Source organism: Sapajus apella, unplaced genomic scaffold, assembly GCF_009761245.1.
Source record: "Sapajus apella isolate SASKATOON/1434 unplaced genomic scaffold, GSC_monkey_1.0 scaffold3, whole genome shotgun sequence".
Lineage (NCBI taxonomy): Eukaryota > Metazoa > Chordata > Mammalia > Primates > Cebidae > Sapajus > Sapajus apella.
The window spans coordinates 8769726-8796291 of record NW_022436943.1 but is presented as its reverse complement, the minus strand read 5'-3'; the positions used below and the strand labels follow the sequence as shown (position 1 = coordinate 8796291).

General features: G+C 36.5%; 1 protein-coding gene across 1 annotated transcript in view; it reads right to left on the bottom strand.

Annotated features, from left to right (window-relative positions):
* The window catches only part of RUNX1T1 (RUNX1 partner transcriptional co-repressor 1), a 108282-nt gene that overhangs the window by 62766 nt on the left and 18950 nt on the right, over nucleotides 1-26566 (bottom strand). The window contains exon 3 of the mRNA XM_032247775.1: nucleotides 20393-20527. Within this exon, the coding sequence (XP_032103666.1) occupies nucleotides 20393-20527 (135 nt within the window). The remainder of the gene's footprint in view (nucleotides 1-20392; nucleotides 20528-26566) is intronic.

Here is a 26566-nt window from a genome sequence, read left to right as displayed (position 1 = left end):
TCTGTAGACTATACAAATATAATGCTAAAGCAAAAAAAAAAAAAAAAAAAAAAGAAAAGAAATGTTAACAGGTCTTTCAAATGAAGTGTTACTACAACTGCTAAGTATATATGCTCAGATACAACTATAATAGATAAGAAACAATGCCCATTTTACAGGGAAAACCTCAGAATCACAGCCTTTCTTCCTTCCAGTCTTACCCTCATCAGGACATATTTAAGAATTTCAAATGCAAGAATATATAAATTGTTACCTCAGGACCCTCAAATTTTACTAGATATGTAATAACCTGAGAATCATTATAGCAAACAAGTCCTGAGGAAGGTAGTGAAATTAAATCAGGGAAAGTTCAAATGTAAAATAGCGAGACGCTCAAAAGCACAGCAATTTCCTTTTTTAAAGTTAGCACCCCATTACGATCATCCCAGATTGTGAAAAACGCTCAGTTTATTTTGTCAAACTCTTTAAAATGCTTGTTAAAGTCATAAACATATGATAAAGACATCCTCCTACATCCCTTCTTTCCTAAAAAGCATTTCACCTATCTAATTACATAGCCGGTAAAGCCAAACTCTGCACAGTATCGTGTTCTCATAGGTACTTCTAAAATTATTTTCTTCCATGAGCATTGGGTATTCTGTATAATGTTAATAAGCCACACAAAATTAAAAGAATTCCTCTAACAAAGTGAGCCAGACTACACTTATCACTTAGCCTCTAAAAGGGAAATGTGGAAAACAGAATCAAGCCTTCTAGAGAAAGCATCCCACAATTTAAAAAATCAACTGCTTTTTTTTTTTCTTTGCAGGAGGTGGGGGATAGCAAAAAAAGACATCTGCTTTCTTAAGAGTGTACTCATCTGCTGGAAATACTGTGCCTGCTTGTCTAGGAGCTCCTGGGGGCAGAGCCATGGGTACCCAGCAGTATCACCACCAAAAAACCTGCTGCTTTTTTAGCCACACAATTTTTACCAATTTTGTCTGCCAAGGTGTTAAATATATTATTCACTTTCCAATTTTCTACTAATCCAAAACACAGAAAACTATCCATCAGAACTTCCAACTAACAAAAGAGCCAGGATGATCACATTCCAAAAGCCAAGAAGGGTGATATTTCAGTTAACCTGTATAGCTTTGTCAGGGAATAAATTTATGATTTCTGTTTTCGCTCCTGTATTTTAATGTGCCCTACAATTTCTATTAGGGTTTTCAAAATAATAACCTTAAGTCTCCTGATACCTATTATTTCCATTGTTCTCTTTCAAGGGGAACAGTAATAGACAGAGAAATAACCAGGTTGCTAACCTGTTTTATCCAAGATCATTCTTGATGATGAAGGCTAATGCTTTTCTATCTTTATTTTTCAGCAAAAAGAACTCTACCTTCTATGCTACTATAATTCTTCAAATGTTCCATTACAAAAGATCCTGTCATTAAGCCACAATATACCGGACCCCTCTCAAAAATAAAATGAGGAAACAAAAGAACTCAAAGTACAGGGAATCCCATCTCTACCATTTAACTTTACCTATGTCCTTGGGTAAACTGCTTAATTTATCTGATCTTCAGGTTTCAACCAGATCACATGGTAACAGAAACAATTTGCAAAGCTGTCGTGAAAATCAGAAAATATATACAGTGCCTAGCCCACGGCCTGGTGTATACAGGTTTTCAATAAAAGGCTGCTCTTAGTACACTATCAGAGATTCATTCCATTCAGAGACAGCGGTTATATATTCCCTTTGAGATTAAGAGGATTTCCTGATTCCTTTGATTGGAACTCTATGGGTTGAAAAATATAATTAAGCTACATGTTCTCAGAAAGTACATTTACATTAATATTAATTAATGCAAACAGCTGTTTGAGAAAACCAGCATGATAAACCTGCTTCTTGGTCAGGTGTGAAATCCTATTGTTCTCAAGTTATGAGTCATTTAAGTTAATGACTTATTCCTCTAGATACGGTTAGCTACCAAAGAACTGTGACGGTACACAAAGAAATAGTTTCCAAGAAATACTATATCCACTGCCACACATAGAAATTGAAATCTAATAAAAACCAAAATGAATGCCCTATCCTCAGTATAAGAAGAACAAACTAAAAAATGTTAAGTCACATTAAGTGAGATCTAGTCTGCAGCAAGTAGAAGGAGACAGGCAAGGCATTCGCTTTGCCCACTGTGCGTCCTTCCCCTATGTCTCTGACTCCTAATCCAGGTGGGTACCTCCCCTGTGGGCTCCTGCATGATCTCCTACTATATCCAGGCTCTGTTTACTTCTCTGCTGGGAACACTCCAAACATTTTGAGGGAAGTTGGAGGGACTGAATTATGGTTATCTGGTATCTGACACATTTTGAGCAACCTACAAATGTCTACTACCAGTATTTCTTCATTACAGCAACTTTTCTGTTGTCATAGCCTTACATTTTTGGTTCTGCTTAACACTCTCTTAATTAACTACATTTAGGTTCCCTAATTACCAAACAATTATAAAATTAATTTAATGGGCACACTTTTGCCATAGGCTAAGTGATTATTGCTACAGAATTTTCTCCCAGGTAGCTCTGCAATCCTAGAGTGGGAGGAGAGAAAGCACACAATGAGAGCGAACTAGCACTGAAAATAAAAGACAACAAAGTAAGACTGACACTAAATGTACACTTAATGTACATTTGAGATTTAGAAGCAGCATAGTAAAGAGAAGGGCCTCAGAAGATCTTATTTTCATAAACTACCTGAACAAGTCCCTTAATCTTTAGGAGCCTCAGTTTCAACATCTGTAAACTGAAGGTTTTTGCAAGATAAACCTTCAAGCTCTAAAATATATTGTTCCTCTGATGGTTCAGAAGACTTTTCAGAATATTATAATTATATTCTTCTTTGCAAACATCCATTAACAGTGTAGTAATAAGATAGCTAATAAACACGTCTGTCTAGGCTATACAATGTCTGCTAAAGCAAATGTTTACTTTAAGAAATAAAAATAAGGCCAGGCATGGTGGCTCATGCCTATAATCCCAGGACTTTGGGATGCTGAGGTGGGAGGATCGGGACGTCAGGAGTTCGAGACCAGCCTGGCCAATATGGCGAAACCTGGTCTCTACTAAAAAATACAAAAATTAGCTGGGCGTGGTTGTGCGTTACTATAGTCCCAGCTACTTGGGAAGCTAAGGCAGGGAAATCACTGGAACCTGGGAGGCAGAGGTTGCAGTGAGCCAAGAACGTGCCATTGCACTCCAGCCTGGGCAACAGAGCAAAACTCCATATCAAAAAAAACAACAACAAAAAAAAAATGAAAGAAACAAAAATAAACAAGTAGTTGTCTGATGAAATCTTAAGATGTCATAACCATCACCTCCTTCAAGAAAAAGATTAAACAATTATCATTTTCAATAGACCATTAACTGCAGAGGGAGATGGCCTGTAAAAGTTTCCAAATATCATTTTAAATACATAGAACTAAAAGGCCAAGTACTCTGAAACGTTAACAGAAAAGAATGTAAAGAGATAAAGGGTGAGAGTTTCAGGGTTTGAAGGGAAGCTGGCATGTCTACATGTCTGCTATAAAAAAGTAATGCTGCACAATCTACATTTATAAATGGGTATTCACAACCTACATAGTTTTCTACTATAGTTGACATAAGGCTTGTTTGATACAGCAAAGAGCCTGATACAATGGCAAACCAACTTGCAAAGTAAAATAGAGTGTCAGTGAATAGACTGCTGTGAGTGTTTTTATTCTTGCATAATAGCATTTAGATGCATCTATTAAAAAAATAACCAAGTGCATTATCCAAATGTTCAGTTACTAGGGATACTAACAGTTGTCTGTCCATGGCAATTTCATTTCTGTTTTTTTACACAAATCATCGCTTGCAAGCATTGATGTTAAAAACAGAAAAACAGTCTAGTACACAGTGGCTATAAATGCCAAATCAATTTTCAGCAGATAATAAAGTCCATGTTTTACAATCAGCAATGCACTGTTTTACTACCCAAAAATGTAAGCTAATAATATATAGCTCTACTAAATGGAAAATGCAGATATGCTGTTAAAAAATGGGCCGGCTGTGAGAGGATGGATCATTTCTGCAGGGACCTTCTTAAAGCTATGTGTAAGTGTTTTGAAAATATCACATGATGTGGCCATGTGTTAAAAATTACAGCCAGTTAAGTTCTCTGCTAAGGAAAATATGTGGGCAATTTATGAAATGCACTCCAGGATGGAGATGTCTTAAGTAAAACCAGATTTTGAAAACAAACCTTTTTTTTCTCTCTCTTTTGGAAACTTGAACTTAAAAAAAGTTCCAGGCACATCTGGAGAGCAGGACCATTGAGAAAGGGTGGTCTGACCGAATACTAGCCATCTTCTAAAAGAAAAAGCACTATTTCTGGGATACAGGGACTGTGCTCACTTATTGTCCTTTTAAGGAAACAGTTCTGAAAGCATTTTGTAGGTCAACATATGTTCTTTGATAATATTATACAAAGATTCATAAAAATATAAGTGTTTCAGAAATCTTGGAGTCACTGCCTCCTGAAACAATATAATGCCCAACGTCTCCCAGCCTCTCATAAGAAAACATTTTCCTTTTCTTAAACACAAGGATCTAGTTGTTAGAAAAGTGACAGGTAGTGAAATGTTTCCTTATAATGAGTTAAATAATTTTGAAATAGTTTAATCTATTTCTTTAAAGAATGCTTAGCCTCTTTTTACTTTTATAGTTCATTTTGTAACATTCTCTCAACAGCTTTAAAAGCATGTTTTTTAAAACCAAATAGTTCTAGAAATCCTTAAATTAAGACTTTTAAAACTGCCCACCCCTAAAGATTGGTATGTCTGAATAAGGTTAATTTGTACACATCTGTTTCCAGGGATCCCCAATTTTATTAAAAAGGCCTTAGATATGACAATTGTTACATCATGTCTGAGACAACCAGGAATTAGTTTTGATATCTGAACTACCAAACACATACATATGTGTGTATATGTATATGTACATATGTATGTTGATATATAAATGAGTAGTCATTTCTTTAAAAAAATGCAGATGATATCAGATTGCATAGAACACAACCTTTTAATCTTCTACACATAATGTCTTACTTAAAAAATATAAAACCTGCCCAAGATGGCTAAAATTGTCCATTAAAACAGACATATATGTATGGACTAAGATAAGGTAAAAACATACTTAGAGGTAGTCCGTCCGATAGTAGAATTTAAAAACTGCAGATGGGTGTCAAAAATAGCCAAGTGTCAAATCTGCTCAAGTATCGCCATTCTGGCACATGCTCATAGTCACAGCTGTTAATATATTCTATGTATCCAAGTACAAGGTTTTCTAACACAGTCGATGAGAGAGAGAGAGAGAGAGAGAGAGAGAGAGAGAGAGAGAGAGAAAGCAGTGCCCACACTTCAGGCTATTGCTATAGAACCAGACGTATTAACAACAACACTAAAACAAACTTATCAATGACTAAATCCCTAAGTATAGCTCAATGTTTTTTAAATAAGGGTGCTTTGAAGCTTAGTTTAAAATCATCCTATTAGCTAGAAGTAGCAAGGGTCCTAACTAATCTCTTTTACTTATTATAATTCACAAATGACTTAGGTTTATTATGGGGTTTTGTTCTAAAAAATTAACATACAGACTCTTCAAAATGCTGATAAGTCAGGTCATTTAACACATTCATTAACAGCATTAAAAAAAGATTTGAATTATCACATAAAAATCAGATAAACTGTGCTACAATATTCTGGTGAAATAAAAAACACAGGCACTTTCACACTGATTCTGTATTGCATACCCAGGGTACATTACATCTTTAGTTGTATGGTGCATATAAATCAAGATGAAAGCTTAAAGAGTTAAAATGACCTTTCAAAGACCTCAGTCATTGTCTTTTTGAAAATTGATTTTCCCCATATTTCAGCTACATACATTCCTAGTCTACTAATGAAAAAGTGCAATTCTGCCACAAATACATCCTTTCTGCATATATATCAATAATGATTAGGATGGACTACAAGACACATCCTAAAGTGAAAAACATTCTTCAAACAACTGGCAATACCTACACACAACTGTGGTTGCAGAAAACTGGCAGATAATGTTTCAAAACACCATCTGTGAGGTGTACAAACTCTGTGACCAAGCACTGCCTCTTCTGCCTGTCCTACCCAAATAATCAGTACAAATCGGCCAGCTGGAGGATCTCTATCTGCCCTGTCTTCTTTATCTGAAAATAGGAAGCTCCAAATTAGGCACAGGGCAATTTAGATAGTTCTTGAGAACAGCCGAAACAACCGTTTCCCTGGCCAGCCTTCTCCATAAGCAGAGCCTTCACTGGCAACGATCACAGAAACACTCCGGGCTCCAAAGATAATATTTTTCAGAGGAAACTGACATGCACTAAATTTCCAGGACAACAGCTTCACTAATTCAGCAGGCTTTTTATTTTAATTAATCTATTTCAATTATTTGTCTGATGACATCTAAGGGCTGTGATTGAGGACAAGACTGAAATTCCTTGTAGTTCCAAAGCTTCCTTCACTTTCTCTGACATAAACAGCTTTTTAAAGAGATCTTATTCCAGGATTCCGCCATAATCTGAAAACTCTCTTCACAGATGAAATTTTCAGGACACCAAGTACAGATGACAGTCACAAAATCCTGAACAGAAACAATACTTCTTACTTCAGCTAAAGCCCTCAAGTAAATTGCTCTGGCAAATATACGTGGCTGTACGACCCCCTCAGCCTTTAAAATACGTCTCCCAAATTTTAAAAGCAAGGGCTCCACACCCTGTACCCCTCCCTGTATCCAGAGCTTAATGGTTCTCTCTATGCTACCTTCCAATTGCACCTCTGTCACCCCCAGCCTCTTCCTGCCCACATCAGATACAACACGCTGTGGGGCAGAAGGTATTTTCCATACATAATAGAAAGTAAGCTTTCTTCATTGGAAAATCAGAGAGAACACAGAACAGGACTAACTCACCAGGCATCCTTGAATCCAGCGTACCACACAGAAAGTGGCTGTCTCCTAAAAGCAAGCGCGTTCCGGGCTCATGCCTCCTGTTCTGGAATGAGTGGCAGCAGAGAGGAGGGCCATCAGAGGGGCTGGGGCGGCATCGCCGGAGGCAGGGTGCTGGGCGCGTGCGCCTGCCAGGCAGAGACAGATGGAGAGCTGACACTCCGGATTGCACTTGGAGCAGAAATGTGGAGGATGACAGGAGCACATGTGGCCTTGAACCCAGCCCTGTCTCTTCAGGCAGAACAATGACAGGGATGTGTGTGCAAAGTATCACAACCCCTACCCTCCTCTTAGCACTCTACCTCTGTCTGCAAGTTTCAGAGCACCAAAAAACAGAAAGTGAAATGCGGAATAAGCTAAATGCCGAATAATTTATTCACCACCACCCCCATCCCGTTCAAGGTTAACTCTTATTTTGCCAAAAGATAGAAATGTAGACCTGGCCCCCTACCACTGCTCACAATAAAAGACTTCCCTTCATCTTCTCATTTTCACAGCCATAATTGGGAACTATATTTAAAAAAAAAAAATAGGCACAGACCTCAAAGCTTGTTTATTCAACTGGAAATCCCAAACAGTCTACAAACATTGTTATAAGACTTTGTATATTGTGCCAGTTTATCATCCCAAAGTATCAGAATCATTCCTTTTGTCAGCTTCTCAGTAGTATGTGTAAAATAGAACACTTTTTAGAAGCAGAGCCGACCACTTTTATTTAACTCGAGTGCTTTTAACCCCCTGGGATCCCTGCGTTGATATGCTCCAAACATTTTCAGCTTACTTTCCTCTACCTTGCATAGAGATCCATGGGAGATAAAAACAAAATCTTCATTGTAAAGCCTTTTCAAAAGCTGAACAATCATGTCCTCCTGATTTCTGATTTTTTTGCACACCCTTAAATGTTTATCCTTCCCATGAATAACACATACCCAGCCAGGTTCAATGGACTCTTCCCTATTAAGCTTTAATGGACACCATGATATATAAAACTAGGAGCCTTTGTTATAGTGCTTTATCTAAAGCTGGCTATTTTCTTCTCAGCAGTCCCTCTTTAGTCCTTTGTAAAACATCCCTGCCTCATAGGAGAAACATACGCCTGCCTGCCTTGCATGTCTTTTCTAAACACACAACAATGCCAGGCAGAAGGAAAATACTGTTCTCTCCTAAAACTGTTCCTTAGTTTTACACTTGCAAATCTTTCCTAGGTCTGTGTTTCAACAACAGGGCACATGATGAGGTAGATCCCTCAGGCTTTATCTTTCCAATGTATGCACAATCTACCGTCAACACAGAAACAATTCCACTCAGGTTCTCTGATCTGCCTGCAAGCTCAATGAACATGATAGACAGGAGCATTCCCCTTAACTCTTGCTATTCCTTTACAGTCCTCAACATGTCCTTTACTTACTGTACACTTTCCATCTGCTTTTAGCCCTTTTCAGATGGATTTTTACATTCCTTGCTATCTCTAAAAAATTCTAAAAACCCATATGAACACAGAGGCAATGACTCTAACTTCTACCTACTCATTCTTCCTACACCTCTTCCCATGAGTGCACACAACCTGTTTCAAAGCATACCCACACACACTCTCCCTCTGCACAAACTAAAAATATGTTCTCTTTGATAAACAGTATCAATCAATAAGAACTTCTACAGCCCCTAAAAACAGTACCCAAGAAGTGTTGCTTTATCCAGCGAACCCCTCAAAAATCCATCATTGTCAGAGACAACTTGTAAAAAGACTACAATTCATAATGATTACTCTGTTCTGTCACTAATAGTATACTGCACCCTATTTATGAGGCCAATCTTTTTGTTCATCTTAGTTAGATGTCACTTGTAATGAGGTTCTGTGTAATGGATTTCAGTACAGTTAAGCACCAAGCTCAAACATTCTTATGACAGAAAGCTTTATAGCAGGCATGAGTGTGATAATCAATTAAGTCCTGCTACAAGGGCCTTTATGGAATCCAGCATCCTAAATCAGTAGATTTTCATTTTTAAAGAGAGCATTTTTAAAAAGCCACTTAATGCTACATGCCACTGATTTTTTTAGTACTATACTTATGTTAGAAAGAAAACATTTTCACAGTGGGAAACCCAACCTTTCATCAATATGCACGGTGAATCACTTCTAAAATAGAAAATCATATGACAAAATGCAATACACTTTTGAGAAAACTGGATGATATCCGGTTTTAAAATGGGGTCTTAATATCGTACACTGCAAGTCCCTAAACCGCAGCTCAGAAAATTGAACTTCCATATGCTGTGTGATTATGTATCTTTTCTATGTGTAAAAAGGCTTTTTAAGCTGTTATCTGACTACAGTAATTGCCACTTTAAATTGATCCACGTCAACAAAACCTGGATCCCTGGAGATTCTCACCTAGAAGTCCGATTGCAGAAGGGCCTAGCTGAATGTGTGTGCATCTGAGACTAGTTCAGCATTTTCTCAAGGAACCAGTTTCCTCCTCTTATTCTTTAATCCATGGAGGTAAGAAAAGCAGAACCCCATTTGGCAGTTCTCCCTGAACAGGGAAACCTGGATACGCAGTTCTACACAGTTACTTAGACAGAAATAACTTTCCGTTAAAAAAAAAAAAAAAAAAAAAAAAAAAAAAAAAAAGAGGGAGGATATGGAGCCAAGATCTTTAACATTCAAATTGTATAATAAAAATAGACCATCAATAACATGATGAATGCATTTATATGAGTCAATGGGGAGAAAACAATACATATTGCAAAAGTTTTCTCCAGTACAAAACACTGTCATAAGAAGATATATTTTATACAACTAAAATATATCCCAAATAATAACAAAGAATACATTACTCACCAATTAAGTACTTCCTCAGGAGAACCATGTCAGTTTATGCATGAGTTAAGAGCACAGCACATTTCTAAGGCAATGTTTTAGAGAGAGTCATCTAAATCATCACTTCCCAAACCAGTAAGTTTAGTGAACAACAAAATGCTGTGCTCCCACAAAAGCAAATACATAAATTGTTTTCTGACAACTTTAGATCATTCATTAGAAAGGCATTATGGTACTGTATTATTCCAAGGTATTTTTCACTTATGTCCACAACAAAACTTCCCTGAAATACAAATTTTCCCTTTGTTCAAACCTGACTTAGCAATAGGGACTAGTAGTCTACTGACATGCTCTGCAGTTCATGAAAGCTCTCTACTGGTAAAGGGAGAATTTGAGTTAAAGCCTTTCCACAGGTCTTCTCAACTTTCCTCTGGGCTTCTAGCAGGCTGTTGTGATACACTGTGACTTCACACAGTGGGTATTAAGTGAGTTAATTCAAAGGAGCTGCAACCTCATTGATCCTAATTGAAAGCAATACACCCAACCAAATACTTTCCTACCCCATCTGCTCTGGCCTGCCACCAGCTATTCAATACAAGAGAATTAATAGTTTCAGATATTCTAACCAACCCAATAAAGGCACTCATTTAAGCAGGGCTGCATTAACAAAGTGAAAAAACAAGGGCAAAATGGGTTCAAATGGAGCATTTTACTCCTAGTTGGCTTTAACAAAGCTGAATAAGGCTTATTCTGACTTTTTATGTGCAAGACTTGATAAACTGAATGAGAAGGCACTCAATGATCACCCAACGAGCATTGATGAATGGTCATTAAGACCCCCCTGCTCTTAGAGGAGACCCTTCCACAAAGTGGCACACCAGCTTGAAAGGGCGGACTCACTAATGTCCAGATTTCTCCGCTTGCTTGTCCCACTTTCAATTTCAGACCACTGGCCACCAAATGAGGCTGACATATTGGAAAATAATGTTTTATGGGCGGGTGGTAAAAAATAAAATGGAGGCATTAGCTCTGCTTTCAAATTCAAATCTGCTAGTTTTGTCAGACCCCAAAGGTTTTGATTTTCCACCCAGCTGGAAGCTATTAGTGTTTTCTAAAGGCTTCCCACTGACAAGGCAAACCTACCTAATGTGTGAGTTGTTGGGCTAAGGGAGATGGACCTCTCTTTTGGATGATTTCCTAACTTCTCATCATTTTGACAGTCAATTAAATAGATACAACACCTAATAAAAATGTACATTAATTTGTTTCTGCCACTGAAAGCCATCTGAAACTGTATTAAATAAAAGCCATAATAGATTGTCCCCTGACAAAGATAAATCCAATTATACTTTGTCTGCAAAAAAAAAAAAAAAAAAACCACACAAATGGTTTATGTTTTAGTAAGGCTGCAATGTAAGATACAGCCAACCACAAGAAATAAGTGGGATAGAGGGGGTAAAAATCTAAGTGAAAAAGTTCATTGAAGTATTCCATCAAGGTTAACTGTCATTTTAGCTCCCTTATATAAATATCTGTTGTAAACAACTAAACATATTTATGCTATTCCCTCCCTCAAATATTTCCTTTGGGGGAAATGATTGGCAAGCATTTGCACCTCCTCAACTTTCAGCCAGCCCACAGAAGAACTCACAAGAACTTTGCTTAGATGACAAAAGAACAGGAGACATGATTGCCATCTTAAGAATTTGAAGGTTGTATAAACATCATGGGGTCAAAGGGTTATTTAGGGCTGTCCAAGACAGCTTAAGTGCTAGCAATGAGATGAAATCAAGTAAAAGAAAACATGCTGGATAGAGGAAAACTGTCTTAATAGGTGATTATAAAGACATTACAGAGGCAGAAAAGCTTTACTGCTTGAATCACTTGCAACTAGCCAGACAAAGCACTATACAACACAGCGGCCCATGGAGGACATGCCATAGGCCTGTTAAGAAATCCTCATCTACCAGAGCAAGTGGCAGGCTGAGAGCTAGAAGTCACAACCCCTAGCCTTCACCTATGACTTATGTCAAACTCATGGACTCAGGTCACTTTGATTTTTGCATCTCCATCAGTTAAAGTGAGCTAATAATGGACTCTACAACTGTACTTTGAAGATTCCAATGTTAAAATAGTTTAAATAATGACTTCCTAAACTGTTGAGTCAAATAGTCTCTATGATATTCTTTTTTATATCTTCAATATCTACAGAATAAAATATTAGTGATATCATTCTGACAGTTTTTCAGGTAATATATTTGACTTTTAACTCTGGTTGAAGTATAATGTCCTCTTACACATGAATAAAAACATGTGCATTTGTATATTTAAGTATGTTGTGTGCATTTATGTGCATGTGTACAAAATAAAGTCTGTTTAAGATAAAGTATCACACTGAAAGTAAACAAAATTTATATTTATAATAATTACAAATTGTTTCTGACAGTGCCAACGCCTCTAAAATATCACAATACATTGTAGTTCATTTCCATGAACTTATTTTTAATGTCTAATATTTTAAACTTTTTTGAAATGCTATAACAGCTTTTAACACTTGCACCGATTAAATTTGATGCTATTTAAACACAAACTTTAAACCTACTATAATAATATAGTTAAAGGTAGATTCCTACATAGGCACTAACAAGGGGTTAAATTGTTTTAAAAATTTTAAAGTAAAACACTTCCTTATTAATCCACACGCTGAACACTAGCTATATTAACTCTTGTTTTTTCAAGTAAACATTTCCCATAAAGACAATTCCTAAAATCTATACATTTGCAATGTAAATCTGCAAATATGTTACCATTTACAGTTTTCATATATTACGTATAGATACAAAAATCACTCAGATAACATGGAAAACATCCTAACTACCCATCTCTTATTCATTTGACAAGGACTGTAACACTAGATAGAAAACCTTTGTTTCAATGTCACCACCTCACCATCTTGACTAATGGCGAGTTGGTTTTGTTAAAACGCAAGGGTGATGGCGTATGCTCCAATGAACTTTCCCCCCTCTCAGCACCAGAGACAAAAACCTGCAGCTCTGCTCTGTGCAGGCAGCCATCTGGACAGCTTTCCCTCAAAGCCCAGCCCACACCACACTGCAGGCAAAATCGGAGGGCTTGAGAGCTCTGTGGGGCTATTCATGACATACCAATTTCACATTTTCTGCTTGTACGCTTGCAACAATAAATGCTAATGAGGACTATGAATGACAATTTTAAAGACAATAAAAAGGTCTCCAAATCCCTTGCATATGGAGACACTGTTTGCAAAACTTCACCTTCTGTTACAGAGCTGTTAGAGACTGCAGGAGAAAAAAAGAATAACCTAAAGAAAACAATAAGATGATCAAAGCACAACTGAATCCTAAAGATTTCCAGAGAAAGCAATCTGTGTAAGCCCAACAAACAACAGATCTTACCACCCCCATGAACAATCCTATGAATGCATGAGATACCTTTAATCTCTACTACCTTTGCCTTCTGTAGACATGCAGCTTAATAAAAACAATTCTTGCAGAACATTGATTATATTCACTTTTTTGGAGCCTGGGAATTCTAAGGATAGTATTTGTCCAAAAATAATTATAGTAATCATCATCATCATCATACTTTGGCATAATATTTAACATTCCACATATCTTTAAATAAATTCAAATGCAAAGTAGTTCTCTTCTGATAATATCTATTCTTAAAAATAATGCAATTGTTGTGGGTGGTGAAATTATATACAATATTCTCTGTTTTTAATATTTCTGTATTTCCCAAATCTTCTAAAATGAGAATGTATATTTTGAATTTAAAAACTGTTACTTTCAATGCAATGAAAGAACTGAACGAATGACATATAAATGGTTTGACCTAGATAGGAACTAAACTATTTTACACAGCAATAAAAATAAAACAAAAGATTCATTTTCCTATAGTTCAGAGAAATTGTCTAAAGAGTATTCTTTTCATTAACAAGGATCAAAACACTTTCAACAAAATCCACCAGGTGGAGCAAATACACAGCAATAAAAAAAAAAAAATCCCAGAATTTTTTTCATCGTATTTTCTTTCATAGGACTTTTATCTCTAACAAATTCTCCACTTTTATCTCTCCACATTGCAAATTATCAAAATCTATGCATACATACTAATCTGTCACGTTTATAAACAATTCAAAGTTACTCAAAAATGACTTTGAGCTGCAATGAATTCTATTACAAATGTTCATTCCAAAACTGCTCTATTTGTTCAAATAATACCCAGCATAGTGTATTTGCTTTTATATCAATGTAAAATTTTAAATTAATGTTTTACAGTGACGCTACAGGGTTTTACTAGGCACAAGAGAATTTAATGTTGTATATTCTGAAATACACTCAGAATGGTTAAAGTCTATAAATCTCAGTGCAATTCCCTCACTCAATATGGAAATTTCAACTCTTTCACTTACTAAAATTATTCTTAATTGCATCTACCAAAATATTATTAAAATTATGGAATATTGTGCCTGTTCACCCATTATACCTGAATGTCCTTTTTTCATTCCTATTGGTAAATTGACACAAGTCCACAATTACTTATATGTTTTCCCTTCACTTTCTAGAGTAATTCACTACCTCCCTTTCTCCCCTCTCACAGATTTTTTTTCTTGCATTTCAGTCTGCACTTACTGAGCACCCTCAGTGCAAGGCTCTAAAACCAAATTCTTTCATTTCTGACACCACCTGCAAGCCACAATTCTCCCCATTCAGTTTTCAAAGTCTTCCACATTTTTCTCACATTATATACTATCTGCTGCCAAAGCTTAATGCTACACATGGTCCTAATGTTACCCTTATTTAAGAAGACTTCACTTGGACAGAACTACAAAAATGTTGGAGCTTAAAAGAAATGTACCAAGAGTTTGTTGATGTAGGAGAACACTAGTTAGGAATGTTGACTGTGGCTTGAAATATATTTATATGTTTTGTTTTTTCATATTTATACTGATGTTGAAAAGAGAAATATTCTAAAAGAAATGCAGCAGGCTGATACATAAATAAACATACAGATGCCTGAGGACACACATAACACGATGGCAGAGCTACTTACGCTGTGCATAATAGATCACGATGATGCCAGCTCCATCACAAGGCGCACCAGGCTAATGCAATTATTTAAATGATTATATATTTTTTTACTAGAGTGGTAAACAAACATATACTATATTGACATTATTTCCATAAATGTAATATGAAAAAGAAGTTTTTAGAATAATTCCCACCAAACTCTTCCCTGCAAAGCCCAATCCCTTTATTCTTTGCAAAGGACAGCATCAATTCCTTGGAGCTGTGCTTGTGCACTAGGCAAAGGTACATACTACTCTCTTTACATGCCCATAACTCCTAATGGGAGGCACATATGTGCATCTGAAGGGTAAATGCCCTTCAGTCTGCATGACAGAATCCTAATGAAGTAGTTGGAAAAACCAAATCACTGCACATGTAGTCACACTTTCCCCTCCCTTTGCAGGAAACACCACCAGCACCACCTTTGCTCCCCAACCCACAGCAAAGACGTTTCATCTGCCCACAGTGCGGACAGAGAACCTGCTGGATTTCCTCTTGGTAAGATAAAATCCTGTTATATTTGTGGGATCTCCCAAATGGTTCCATCTCCAAGCACTTCTCAGAATATTTATCCCATGTTACCCTCAAATTGGCCACACATTACTGTTCAAATATTATTTTTCACCACCCCCAGCTTCATCAAAGGGTGTGGTCCTTTTCACTGCAAATGTCAAAGATCATACTCCAATTCCAAGGAAAGGAAAAAACATCCAAGTGTAAAAGTTATATCACCTTTTTTTCAAGTGGACTATTCTATTTTCATGGACAGATTAAGATTCCAAAACCGCCCCATAAAAGCAATTTCTAAACTCCTAGCTCCACACTGGCCTACTAATGAGTCTGACTTGAAAAGAGCAACACACATAGGACACTATATAACGGGAACTAAGAAAATAAGAACCCAACAAACTAAGGCCAGCCCTCTACTGGTTAACGTCTGTTGCTGTTGAAAGAGATTGTTTCATAACAAGGCCAGAAGTATAAAATAAAAGAGCCAAATTTTTAGATCCTTTTTTTTTTTAAATCAAGCATGTCTGTCAGTGTGGTCCAAAAGGGGAGAGCAGGGGACACAGCATTGGCAGGAACCTCAAATTCCTGACCAAACCCTCTTCCACACAATGCCTCCCGAAAGAAAGGAACCCAGGGTTTGAGCCAGCCTGACGCTGGCGGACAGACAGGGCTGGCCTTGCAGGATGTCAGAGCGCCAGGCGGCTGTGAGAGATACTGGGTTTTCACACACTCCCAGCCTGACTGTTTTGCTCTTCAGGTAATTAAACAAGGAAGCAGGGCTGCTGGGTATGAGCCTGACCCCGAAGCTGCGGCTCCATGGTTCTGCATATCAACTTCCGCAAGAACTGCCTGGAGCATCAACAGAACATTCTCCTCTCACTCTCTCTCATTTCCTTCTCCACCTCTTCCTAAAGCTGACCCAGAAACAAATCCTGCCTACAAAAACATCCAGAGAAAGGTCTGATTTTATTTGTCATGAAAATCTTTGTGCTATTCCTAGTCATTACCCTCCAAATTTTAAAAAACAAAAAACTACCTTAATGGCAGGAACTTCATAAAAATTCATATATACCAAATCTATGTAAAACACTGGTATCTTAATCAAGATGGATCAAAGAAAATTATACTAAAATAATTATAATTTTTAACATGCTTGATTAAAGTGTAAATCTTCACATTCAAAGAAGGCTCACCAAGAAATAAATGATTTTGATAGTCCAGTTTACAAATTAAACATAGTTTGCATTATGTAATTAACATTGTTATTTTAAATTTTGATAGTGGTAATTAATGTAAGCAAATACCACCTATAATCTGATTTATTATGTTTCATCAAAAATTGTATTTAAACAAAACTCTAAAATATTTCTTATGTGCAGTCACCATTAAAACTCAGAAATATCAAACATCCTTTAAAAGATAAGAAAGTGATGAATTTATATATGTATATACATAATTAAACAATGATAAGAATGATATAAATAATATATTCTCCCTTCATCTCAAAATCCATAGAGTAAAATATTGGCTGAAAGAGACAGAGACCAAAAGAGAGAAGAATACAAAAGCATGCCTGCTTGTCTGTGTTCAACACAAAGAACATTAAATGAAAACAACTGGCATGCTGCCAAATTCCTATAGAGGCAAAGAGATTCAAATAAATTGATTTCACGCATCACACTGACCTGGGATCAGTGTGCAGTGCTACAATAAGCTCAAAGCTCCATGTGGGGTAAAGCCCATTAATGCTATCAGGCCCCTCAAACACGACCAAGAAAAACTAAAACTAAAAGCAGATACTCTCTAAAAGCAGCAATTTTACTTAAGAAAATAACTTTCCTCTTCCTAACAAAGATACCAATACATAAAGGTGCAGAGCATCATCTATATCAGCATTTTAAAAATAACCCTTTTTCAAAATACGAATGCAGCTTTTGAAACCCACACAATATGTAAAAATTGATACTACCTATATATCCCATCCCATGATATGAATGAACTTAAACACACCCTTTGCAACGAAAGTTTCCTGTCATTCTTTCCTCCCAAGCTGCTTCCTCTTACATCTTTTTAAAAGCATATAGATCTTTTTAATACGCCAAATACTACACCCTTCTTAGCATTTTCCGCAATGGCTTATAAGGGAAAGCTCCTCAGGCCAGACCACCACTCCTACATGTCCTAAATCTGTCCGGTCCCTACAATGGCAGGCATTACAGGGAATGGCTCCAAATGGCATTCTAGAAGACCAAGCACTGTGCGTACCTTGGGTACGCTTTAAAACACCAGGTGGGAGACACACCAGCATTCTCATTTTGCCAGCTTCCACCCAAGCTGGTGGCATACCCGTTTAGTATCATTTCTCCCCCCGCCCCGATCTGCAGAAGACACCAGCCTGCTTCAAACTTGCTACACAGAGCAGACTCTCTGGCGCCACCTCAGGCCATTCTCACCCACAATGCTGACTGTTCAGCCATGGGCAGTCCTTTGCTTTAGCTGCTTCTAAATTACAACGCCAAAACTCCAAGAATCCAATGGATTCCAGGTGTTCCAAGATATAAAGTATGTGATTTCTGTTCTTTTCCACTTCTTGAGTTTGAATCCCATGTTTCTATACATCTAATATTATTACAAAGAGGAAAAAAAAAACTAGGAGTAATTATTGTTAATATATTTATTTATTTATTTATTTAAAATAAGGTCTTGCTGTTGCCCAGGCAGGAGGGCAATAGTGCAATCATATTCCTACTTTAGCCTCCCAAGTGGCTGGGACTACAGGCATGCACCATCACACTCGTCAAGGGTTTTCAAAATTTTGTTGGGATGGGGTCTCACTTTGTTGCCCAGACTGGTCTAGAATCCTGGGCTCAAACAATCCTCCTGCCTCCCCCAAAGTGCTGGGATTATAGGCATGAGCCACCATGCCCAGCCTAGAAGTAATTTTTTTATGCCACATGGAAAACAAAGAAAATCCAGTAGTTATAAAATAGCTCAATACAAATATGTGTATGTGTATATACACATGTTTAAAGTATGGACACAAACCACGCATAAAGGAGAGTAGGAGAGGGAGAGGAAAAAAGAAGAAATTGCACATGGTATTTCTGATGCACGATGCTGGGGATTCCATACATGAATAACAAATAAATGTATTTAAAATTATATTAAGATGTACGTTCTTGTCATGCATTTTTGCTTTCAACATGGATCTTCCAAGCTGCAATGGTTAATAGCCAGCAGGCCAGATATGTTCCACATGACCAGAAAGAAATAGATTGTAATGGGATGGGAGTAGGTAAAGATAGTAACTCTATGTATCTGCCATATGTTCAAGCTTTAAAATCCAATATCCTTTTCAATTTTTAATCTGCATCATAGATATCTTTATCATATTAATACAAACTCCATTCAGATACAAAAGGCAGAAAGCAAGGAGTTCCATCCTGTTTGGAAACCCAAGCTGGTGGAAGATGAAAAGAAAACAATTCTAAAATAGTGATGGTTGTTATTAGTTTGTTTCCTTTAAGATACTGATACCTTTCTTTTTCTCTATGCAAGACTTTACAGGGCTAATCAACCAAGATCTGAGTTCTCAAAAAAAAACCAATGTTTAGTAACAACAGTGCATAAGGTAAGAAAAGAGAAGTAGTCATGGGAGATGTCTCAACTGCTTCAAGAACTGAACTCCTTGCCTTCTCTTTTGAATTGATGTCTCTCATTAATTGTATTAAAAGAACATCATCACAATATGAAGAAGGAGGGATGAAAGGAAGGGAAATACAGACTCAGAAACCAGATCATGATCAAGGCTTCCCCAAAGGAGTGTATCATTCTACAGGGAATTATTTCATTTTATCTGGTCTTAAAAAAAAAAAAAAAAAAAACAACTTATTTTCCAACACCTTCCTGAGAACTTTAAGAACAAGCCAATAAGCATTTGCAAAAATGGCAAGAGTAGAGATTGTGAGGTGGACACCAGCAGTTATGTTTCCAAAACAATGGTCACCGAGGTTGAATATTTCACTCCCCCTCTTTCCACGTAGTCAGTCAGTCAGTCACAGAACTTAAAATCTCTTCCCAACCTAGAGTGCCAACCAGTATCACAGAACATTTGTGTTGACTCTCAACTTTTTCTTAGCAGTGGATCCTTATGTACTGGTGCTTCTGTACAAGTCCACTATCCACTAAACCTGGAACAGAGTTGGCTACAGGAGATGTGAGCTCTCTCTCATAATTCAGGGCTTCCTTGAATTTTCAAATATTGCAGACTTTAAGAAGTCTCTTGCCAAATGGCAATACACTTAGTTTATATTTGCTGTTTTCCTAAATTTAGATATCACCTTTTTTCTTAATGTGTCTATGGAATGAACTCTGCTTAGGAAGTGACATTTGCCTGAAAGTTTTTAAAAAATCCAAATACATCAGAAGAAATAATAAACTGAAAGGCACTTTTTTGCCTATTTAGTCAACAAACTGTTTCAGAAAACACCATCTCCTCGTTACAATAAACACAGAAATCATGGCATAGCTTTTACTCTTTAACTCCAAGTATTGCTTAGTTTATAACAGATGTATTATGAAACATGGCAAGAAGCACTGCAACAAGAAGAGGGTGAAAAAATTTGGTACTTGATCATTTGATATATTCAGACCCAAAACTATGAAACAGGGTTCCCACCACCAGATTGATCTCCACCCAACCCCCACACCCAAAGATTTCAAAAACAAATGTTTAAAACATAAAATACAACAGGCACTAGAAGAAGGAAGGAAAAAAAGAAAATCTTTACAATTATAATTTATCGGAAAAAAATAGATGGATTTTTCTGGTACGTAAATTACAAAAATCAAAATATTTGTCTGTTCCTTACCTTGACAATATTCAAAGTTCCCTTTTTTCCGGCAGTCACCTATTACTAAACTCAGTGCTCTCCAAGTGTTTCTTTTGACAGATATCATTCTCCACCAATCGCTCTGCTAATTTCCTCTCTCCTTTTCTGACTGGGACAGAGATTATGTTCACCAGCCCAGAGATCAATCTTTTCTATTGACAACAACAAAGGGAAAAAAAATGCATATATCACAACCAGTCTGAAGTATCATACTCAACTGTTTACATGATAACACTAGGCCAGTTTTGTTTAAAAAAAAAAACAAAAACAAAAACAGATACAAGCTCTTCTAAATTTTAGAAGAATCCAAAACAATCCCCATTGCCTCAGTTCCTATAACAACATTTTCTAAAGGACTCTTAATTTTCCAATTATGTGACTCAAAGCTGGATACAAACTGAACCTGAAAGTTCTTTCCTTAAATTGGTTTTAAAGATATGTACATCAATACCTTAATAGAATATTGTATTTTACCTGTTTCAAAAAATCAAATAGTCTGTCAGATATTATGTTTTCTTTAGAAAAAAATTTAGACTTTTTAAATGGAATTTTACATACAAGTTAATCCTGTTTCAAAACAAAGTGGTTTGTTTCATTGTTCAAATATTGTTTCATTGTTCTGAAATTTCAGTATTGCCATTATTAGGTCACATAGTTTAACACAACTAACAGTGAAGAATAATCCTTATGTAATAGTTTAAAAAATATTAATAAAACAAATATTGTTGAATTATTTTACCAAATCGACAAATTTCTACACCTTGCTTTTCTTCCTTTTAGTAATACAAATTTTCTATTTTCTGGCTATATTTGACAAATTTAGAATTTGTTCAATCCCAAATATTTATTGAGTGTCTATTACTCATCTACTATGATTAATAATGCTACCACTACTATCACAACTATGAATAGAAAAGTATTGCTATTTAATTCTTACAAACTAGGAAATATAAGGGTCTAGTACAATCATACACATATAAGGTAGGAACTCAATAAATTCAAGGGAAGAAAGATTTATAAAAGCAGTCTCAAAAGGAATTACTAAGGCTGTTGCTATTATTTTTTTAGACCCAATTACCTCCTGCAAATTAAAATTGGTGAACATATTCTGATGTAAATAAAACAAGCAGATTCTACATTTTAAAAAAATCGATGTAGTTTATGTGACATATTATGATTCTTTTGTGATGTAATCAGTTGTTTCTTATTATTCTTTAAGGTTAAAAAGGTAAATAAGTACTAATTAATTAAAATACATTACTAGATATTTCTTAGATGGGAATTGCCTTGCAGTCAGCAAAGATCATTAAAGACAATCAGCTAGATCTTGGAAACATTTAGCTTACTATGAATACTAACAATTTTATTAACAAATGGTAAAGCAAAAAATTTTCATAATATAACCAAGATATATAAATATATGTACACATATAGATTATGGAAGTATTCAAATAGTGGAGTGGGGGAGGGGTGCACACACAGGGGAAGACTGGAAATAAATATACCTAGATGTTAAATATGATTATTTCTGGAAGACTGAAATATGGGTAATTTTTCTGCACATTCTGTTATTTCCAATTTTTCTGTACAAAGGTAAAGAACATTTTATATAGAGAGATTAAACAAATATTGGGAAAAAAGAAAATGTATACTCTTCTTAGATTCACTTATAATATATATTTTGTGCTTCAGCAGCCATCAACAAAGGCCATTAGAGAGCCTGACAAAAGTGGATCATCCTACTGTATGAGCCATAGTTAATCTCTGCTGAACAAATGAACCAAGCAAAACATACACAAATCCTCTAGAGTCTAAGTCTATTTCTTCCTTCTCATGACTGCTAAATACCAGAGCAAAGTCTGGGTTTATTAACAAAAATGGTGTAGTGAATCTTGGTTTTGAGGCACATAAAATTACCGTATGATAAACTTCCTTTAAAACAAATTTTTCAAATAAAAATGATCTCTCAATTTGAAATATACTGCTTTATTTTTTAACTTCACTTGTAGTAACTATCAGAGTTTTCTAAAGTGAATGAAGAAAATTTTGGCAGGAATATAACAAAATATTTTAAATGTACATATTTATAAATTGTTAAATGTTAACACAGTACACGAATATACTTTCAAACAACATACAACGTAAATCTAAAGTTACCCATGAGGATTTTACCCACTTAACTATTTTGTATATGAAACAATATATCACAATCAATAGAATAACTCAGAAAAAGCTAATCTTTGGAGTTTTCAAAATAATGACTGGAGTGTCACATTTGTGCTTCATATCTCCAACACATTAAATGCTCTTCCAACATGAGATAATAAAAAAATAAATAATAGTAATAAGCACAATGTTCAGGTATTCCTGATACCTATTCCACACTGAAGTCTGTCACATGGAAATGATAATAAAATATCTATCTTTAATAATTGCTTTGTTCAGATCTGGATGCTCAGCCCTCAAATTTGTAAAACCTCATTACGAGGGGAACACACTGAGAAAAGTTTAAAAGCTAAGCTCCACCAAGAGCAGAATGCCTCAAACAATTTGTAGTTCTACAAGTGTTATTTAAAAGGCTCAACATGTTGTATTACCATGGAAATTGTGGAAAACATACATTCCCAAACAAATATTACTTTTTCTCAATGGTATGAAGTAATGAAAACCACATGTGTAAATCTGCGATCCGTGCAGTAGTTCAAGCTGCAGCTAATAGAAAATACAGAAAGTGAACTCTGCTATATAAAGGATTCTTGTTACAGAAATATAATGTGAAAACCAGATGCAGACAGAAAACCTTAATCACAGATGGGAATGTAATCACTGGCATACAGAATACTTTTTTGATCAATCTTAACCATATGCGCAATGTATTTATTTTCTAAGGAATGCAATAACTTGAGAGAACCTTCTATTTGAATTCAGTTAACCTCATATGGCCTTGGCAAATCATTCTTGTATCAGTTTATCTTTCAAAAATTTAATAGGATGTAAAGACTACACACATCAGAATCAACCTCAAAAGAGATCAAGTGCAGTTCCCCATTACCGTATTTCTCAATCACTGCCAGGAATCCTTTCACTGCCTAAACACATTTCTCTAGAGAATTCTATCAACATTTGGGGCATTTTTTTCCTTTAGTAAATGATATATGGTTATTCCAAAAATGAGCATTTAAACACGCCTCTTTTAATCTATCCACCTGAGTTGAATCAAACCTTAAGTCTAACTCTTTTTTATTTCCTTCATAGAAACGTTTTATAGTATAAAGGCCATTCCTTTACATGAACAAATATACTATTCATTTTTATTTCCAAGAAAAATCACCGCAAAAAGAGCCTGCTATATTATATCTGACTTAGGAAACATTACCTTGGTAAGTACAGTTTCTGGCATTGGATTGTAGCTTACCTTTGTCAAAGCTTCACCATTTCTTTGCAGGCAATTCTGTGTCCCTCTAATTTGAAGGAGTAGTCAACAAAGCACCATGTATGCCTCACTTCAGGACTATATTCAACTTCCAACAGGAAGCAACTGAGACATTGTGTGACTTGGGTGCCCCTCATCATAGGCCACCTGAACTAAATGTCACTATCTTAATTTCACAAGTCTCCTTAAGCTTCCATGCATATTCATCCAGATTCTCCTCTCTTCTAACTACTCATCTCCTAGATCCACACACAGAAACACACAGTCCTTATTCCTGCCTAATCTCACATACAAGACCCTGCATCACTTGGCACTCATCTACAGTATTCAGCCTCCACTGCAACCACGCCCTTCCAGAGTGCAGCTCTTCTATGGCTGGATCAACTCCCTGATGGAATGCTTCCTCTCATGCTCCTGGCTGTGCTCACTGACTTCATGGCTCTTCCCATAGACTCCTCGCTGCACGGCCAGTTCTTCCTCAACCCTCAGGCTTTAGTTCAAGAGTCGCCACCTCAAAGATGCCTCTCCCAACCATTTGAAATAAAGTCTCACTACCATGTCCCCCTGCCCACCACATCATTCTAACAGTGTTTCTTAATTGTCTTAACTACACTTAACACTACATGAAATAATCTTAGTAACTTTTTTCTCCTTCTCTCTCCCCACCCAAAACTGCAAGACCTGTGAGAGCTAGGGTCTAATCTGGGGTGCTCATTACTCTATCCTCCACATTTGGAACTGGACTAGGAACAAGTAGTGGGCCAATGAAAAGAAAAACAAACAAATCCCACCCAGTGAAATGCCACAAAGGCCCAATTCAATCCCTATAACTTTTGCAAACCTTTCCCTGGCTACTTCCGGGGCCCGTGATCTTCTTCTCTTCTTTATAGTACAGCACTTTAGGTCTGTATCAGGCTCTGGAACCCTTTACCTGCCAGTTACTGTTCACAAAAGCCCATTCCCACTGGTGCTGTATAGAGAGACAGGCCAGCATGGAAATCACTCAGGGCATCCATGGCTATGAGGCCAGCCCATCCTCTCACACTGAGCAGCAGGACACTGTGACTGGGAACCACAGCACAGTCCATACAGCCATTAAGGCATTAAGAGCACTCTAGCAGCTTTTTATGCATTGAGTTATCTTATAATTGGGTGTGTCAGCTGTTGTAGAAATGAGATCTCATCTTAATTTCTTACACCTTTGGACCCTACATTGATGCACTCTACTCATTCCACTGGCAGGGCTGCAAGAGCGTGGCCATGTTTATTCAACAATGCTCATACACGGTGCTGAGCACAGTGCCTGGCACACAAAAGATGTTCACTAAATATTGGCTGAGTAAACAGGGAGTAAATGATAATGGAATACAATCTGGTTTTTCTTGGACTCCCTTTCTCTTGTGATAAGACATTATTTCAAAATCCTACAAATTTTTTTAAGGAACAAATTAATCAGAAGGTAGGCAACCAACTGAGTATCAGCAATGCAATATGACCAGTGAGTTAATAAGCTGGGCAATTTTAAATGGTAGGAAGCTCTTAAATGTCTTCTCTGTTGCAGATATAATTTGATTTTCAAAAACTAAAGTGTTATAAATGACTATGGCATACACACGCTGACTATTTAGAAGCCAACTGCATGCCACCCTGGCTGGACTGGAACCTCAGTTCCCACACTTACTTATCAGCTATTTGACCTCGGACAAGTCACTTAACCTCTCTAAGCTTCAGATTTAAATCTCCAAAGTAAGATGATAACACCTAACTTACCAGGATGATGTGAGGAGATAATACTTGTAAAGTGCCTACGTTAGTGCTCCTAGTGCAAGTACTGTTTCATCCAATGTGCTCAGTTATTATTATCTGATACTAGAAAGGAGATAGTACCTATTTTAATATAATTAAATATGAAATAAATGAAAGCAAAGGCCACTACTCAATAATATCAGTACAAACATAATCTTTTTCTTTCTGAAATTAATTACTGCACTATTAGTGATAAAAACAAAATACTTAGGATCAGTCAACAAAGCAAAATATGTGGAATTAAGCTGCAGGCTCTAAAACATTTTGGAGTGACGGACAAAAATCACATACAGATACACAAACTAATGTACTCTGTGTGTGTGTGTGTGTGTGTGTGTGTGTGTGTGTTTCTTATCTAATTTCATCTGTGAAAGACTCTTCTAGGGAATAAGAGAAGAGAGAACCAGAATCATTTACAAACACTGTTTTCTCCAAATAAAGGCATTTCTTCCATGCCGGCAATTTTCACTTGAGGAAAAAAAAAATGGGACTTTGGAAATATCTGCATTCATGGTTGATGGTTACACATCTCAGGAGGCTACAACTGTACGGCTGCAAGCATGGTCTGGCTGCTGCTGTTCCGATTAGCTGATAACCCCTCTCTTTCTCTTTCTTCTTTCTCTCTCTCTCTCTCTCCCCCCCCGCCCTGCCTTTCCTCTCTTCCTCCCTCCCTTTGTCTCTGTCTCTCAGAAACTTGGAAAGGTGTGGTATTTTTGCACTCTAAACGGTAACTTTTCTAAATGCAGGGAAAGGTTTTGATAGTTTTCCATTTGTACTTTAATATAACTCCCTCCTACAATTGGTGTGGTTGACCCAGTTCATGGAGAAAATTCCTACATGGTAGGGTTTGAAGAATTCCAGGATAGCAATAAGCCCTGGAATAGTAAAGCCTTGAAGAAAATCTAGGTTCAGACCTTGTCCCCTCATGTATGCAGGGTCATTTTGGGCAAGA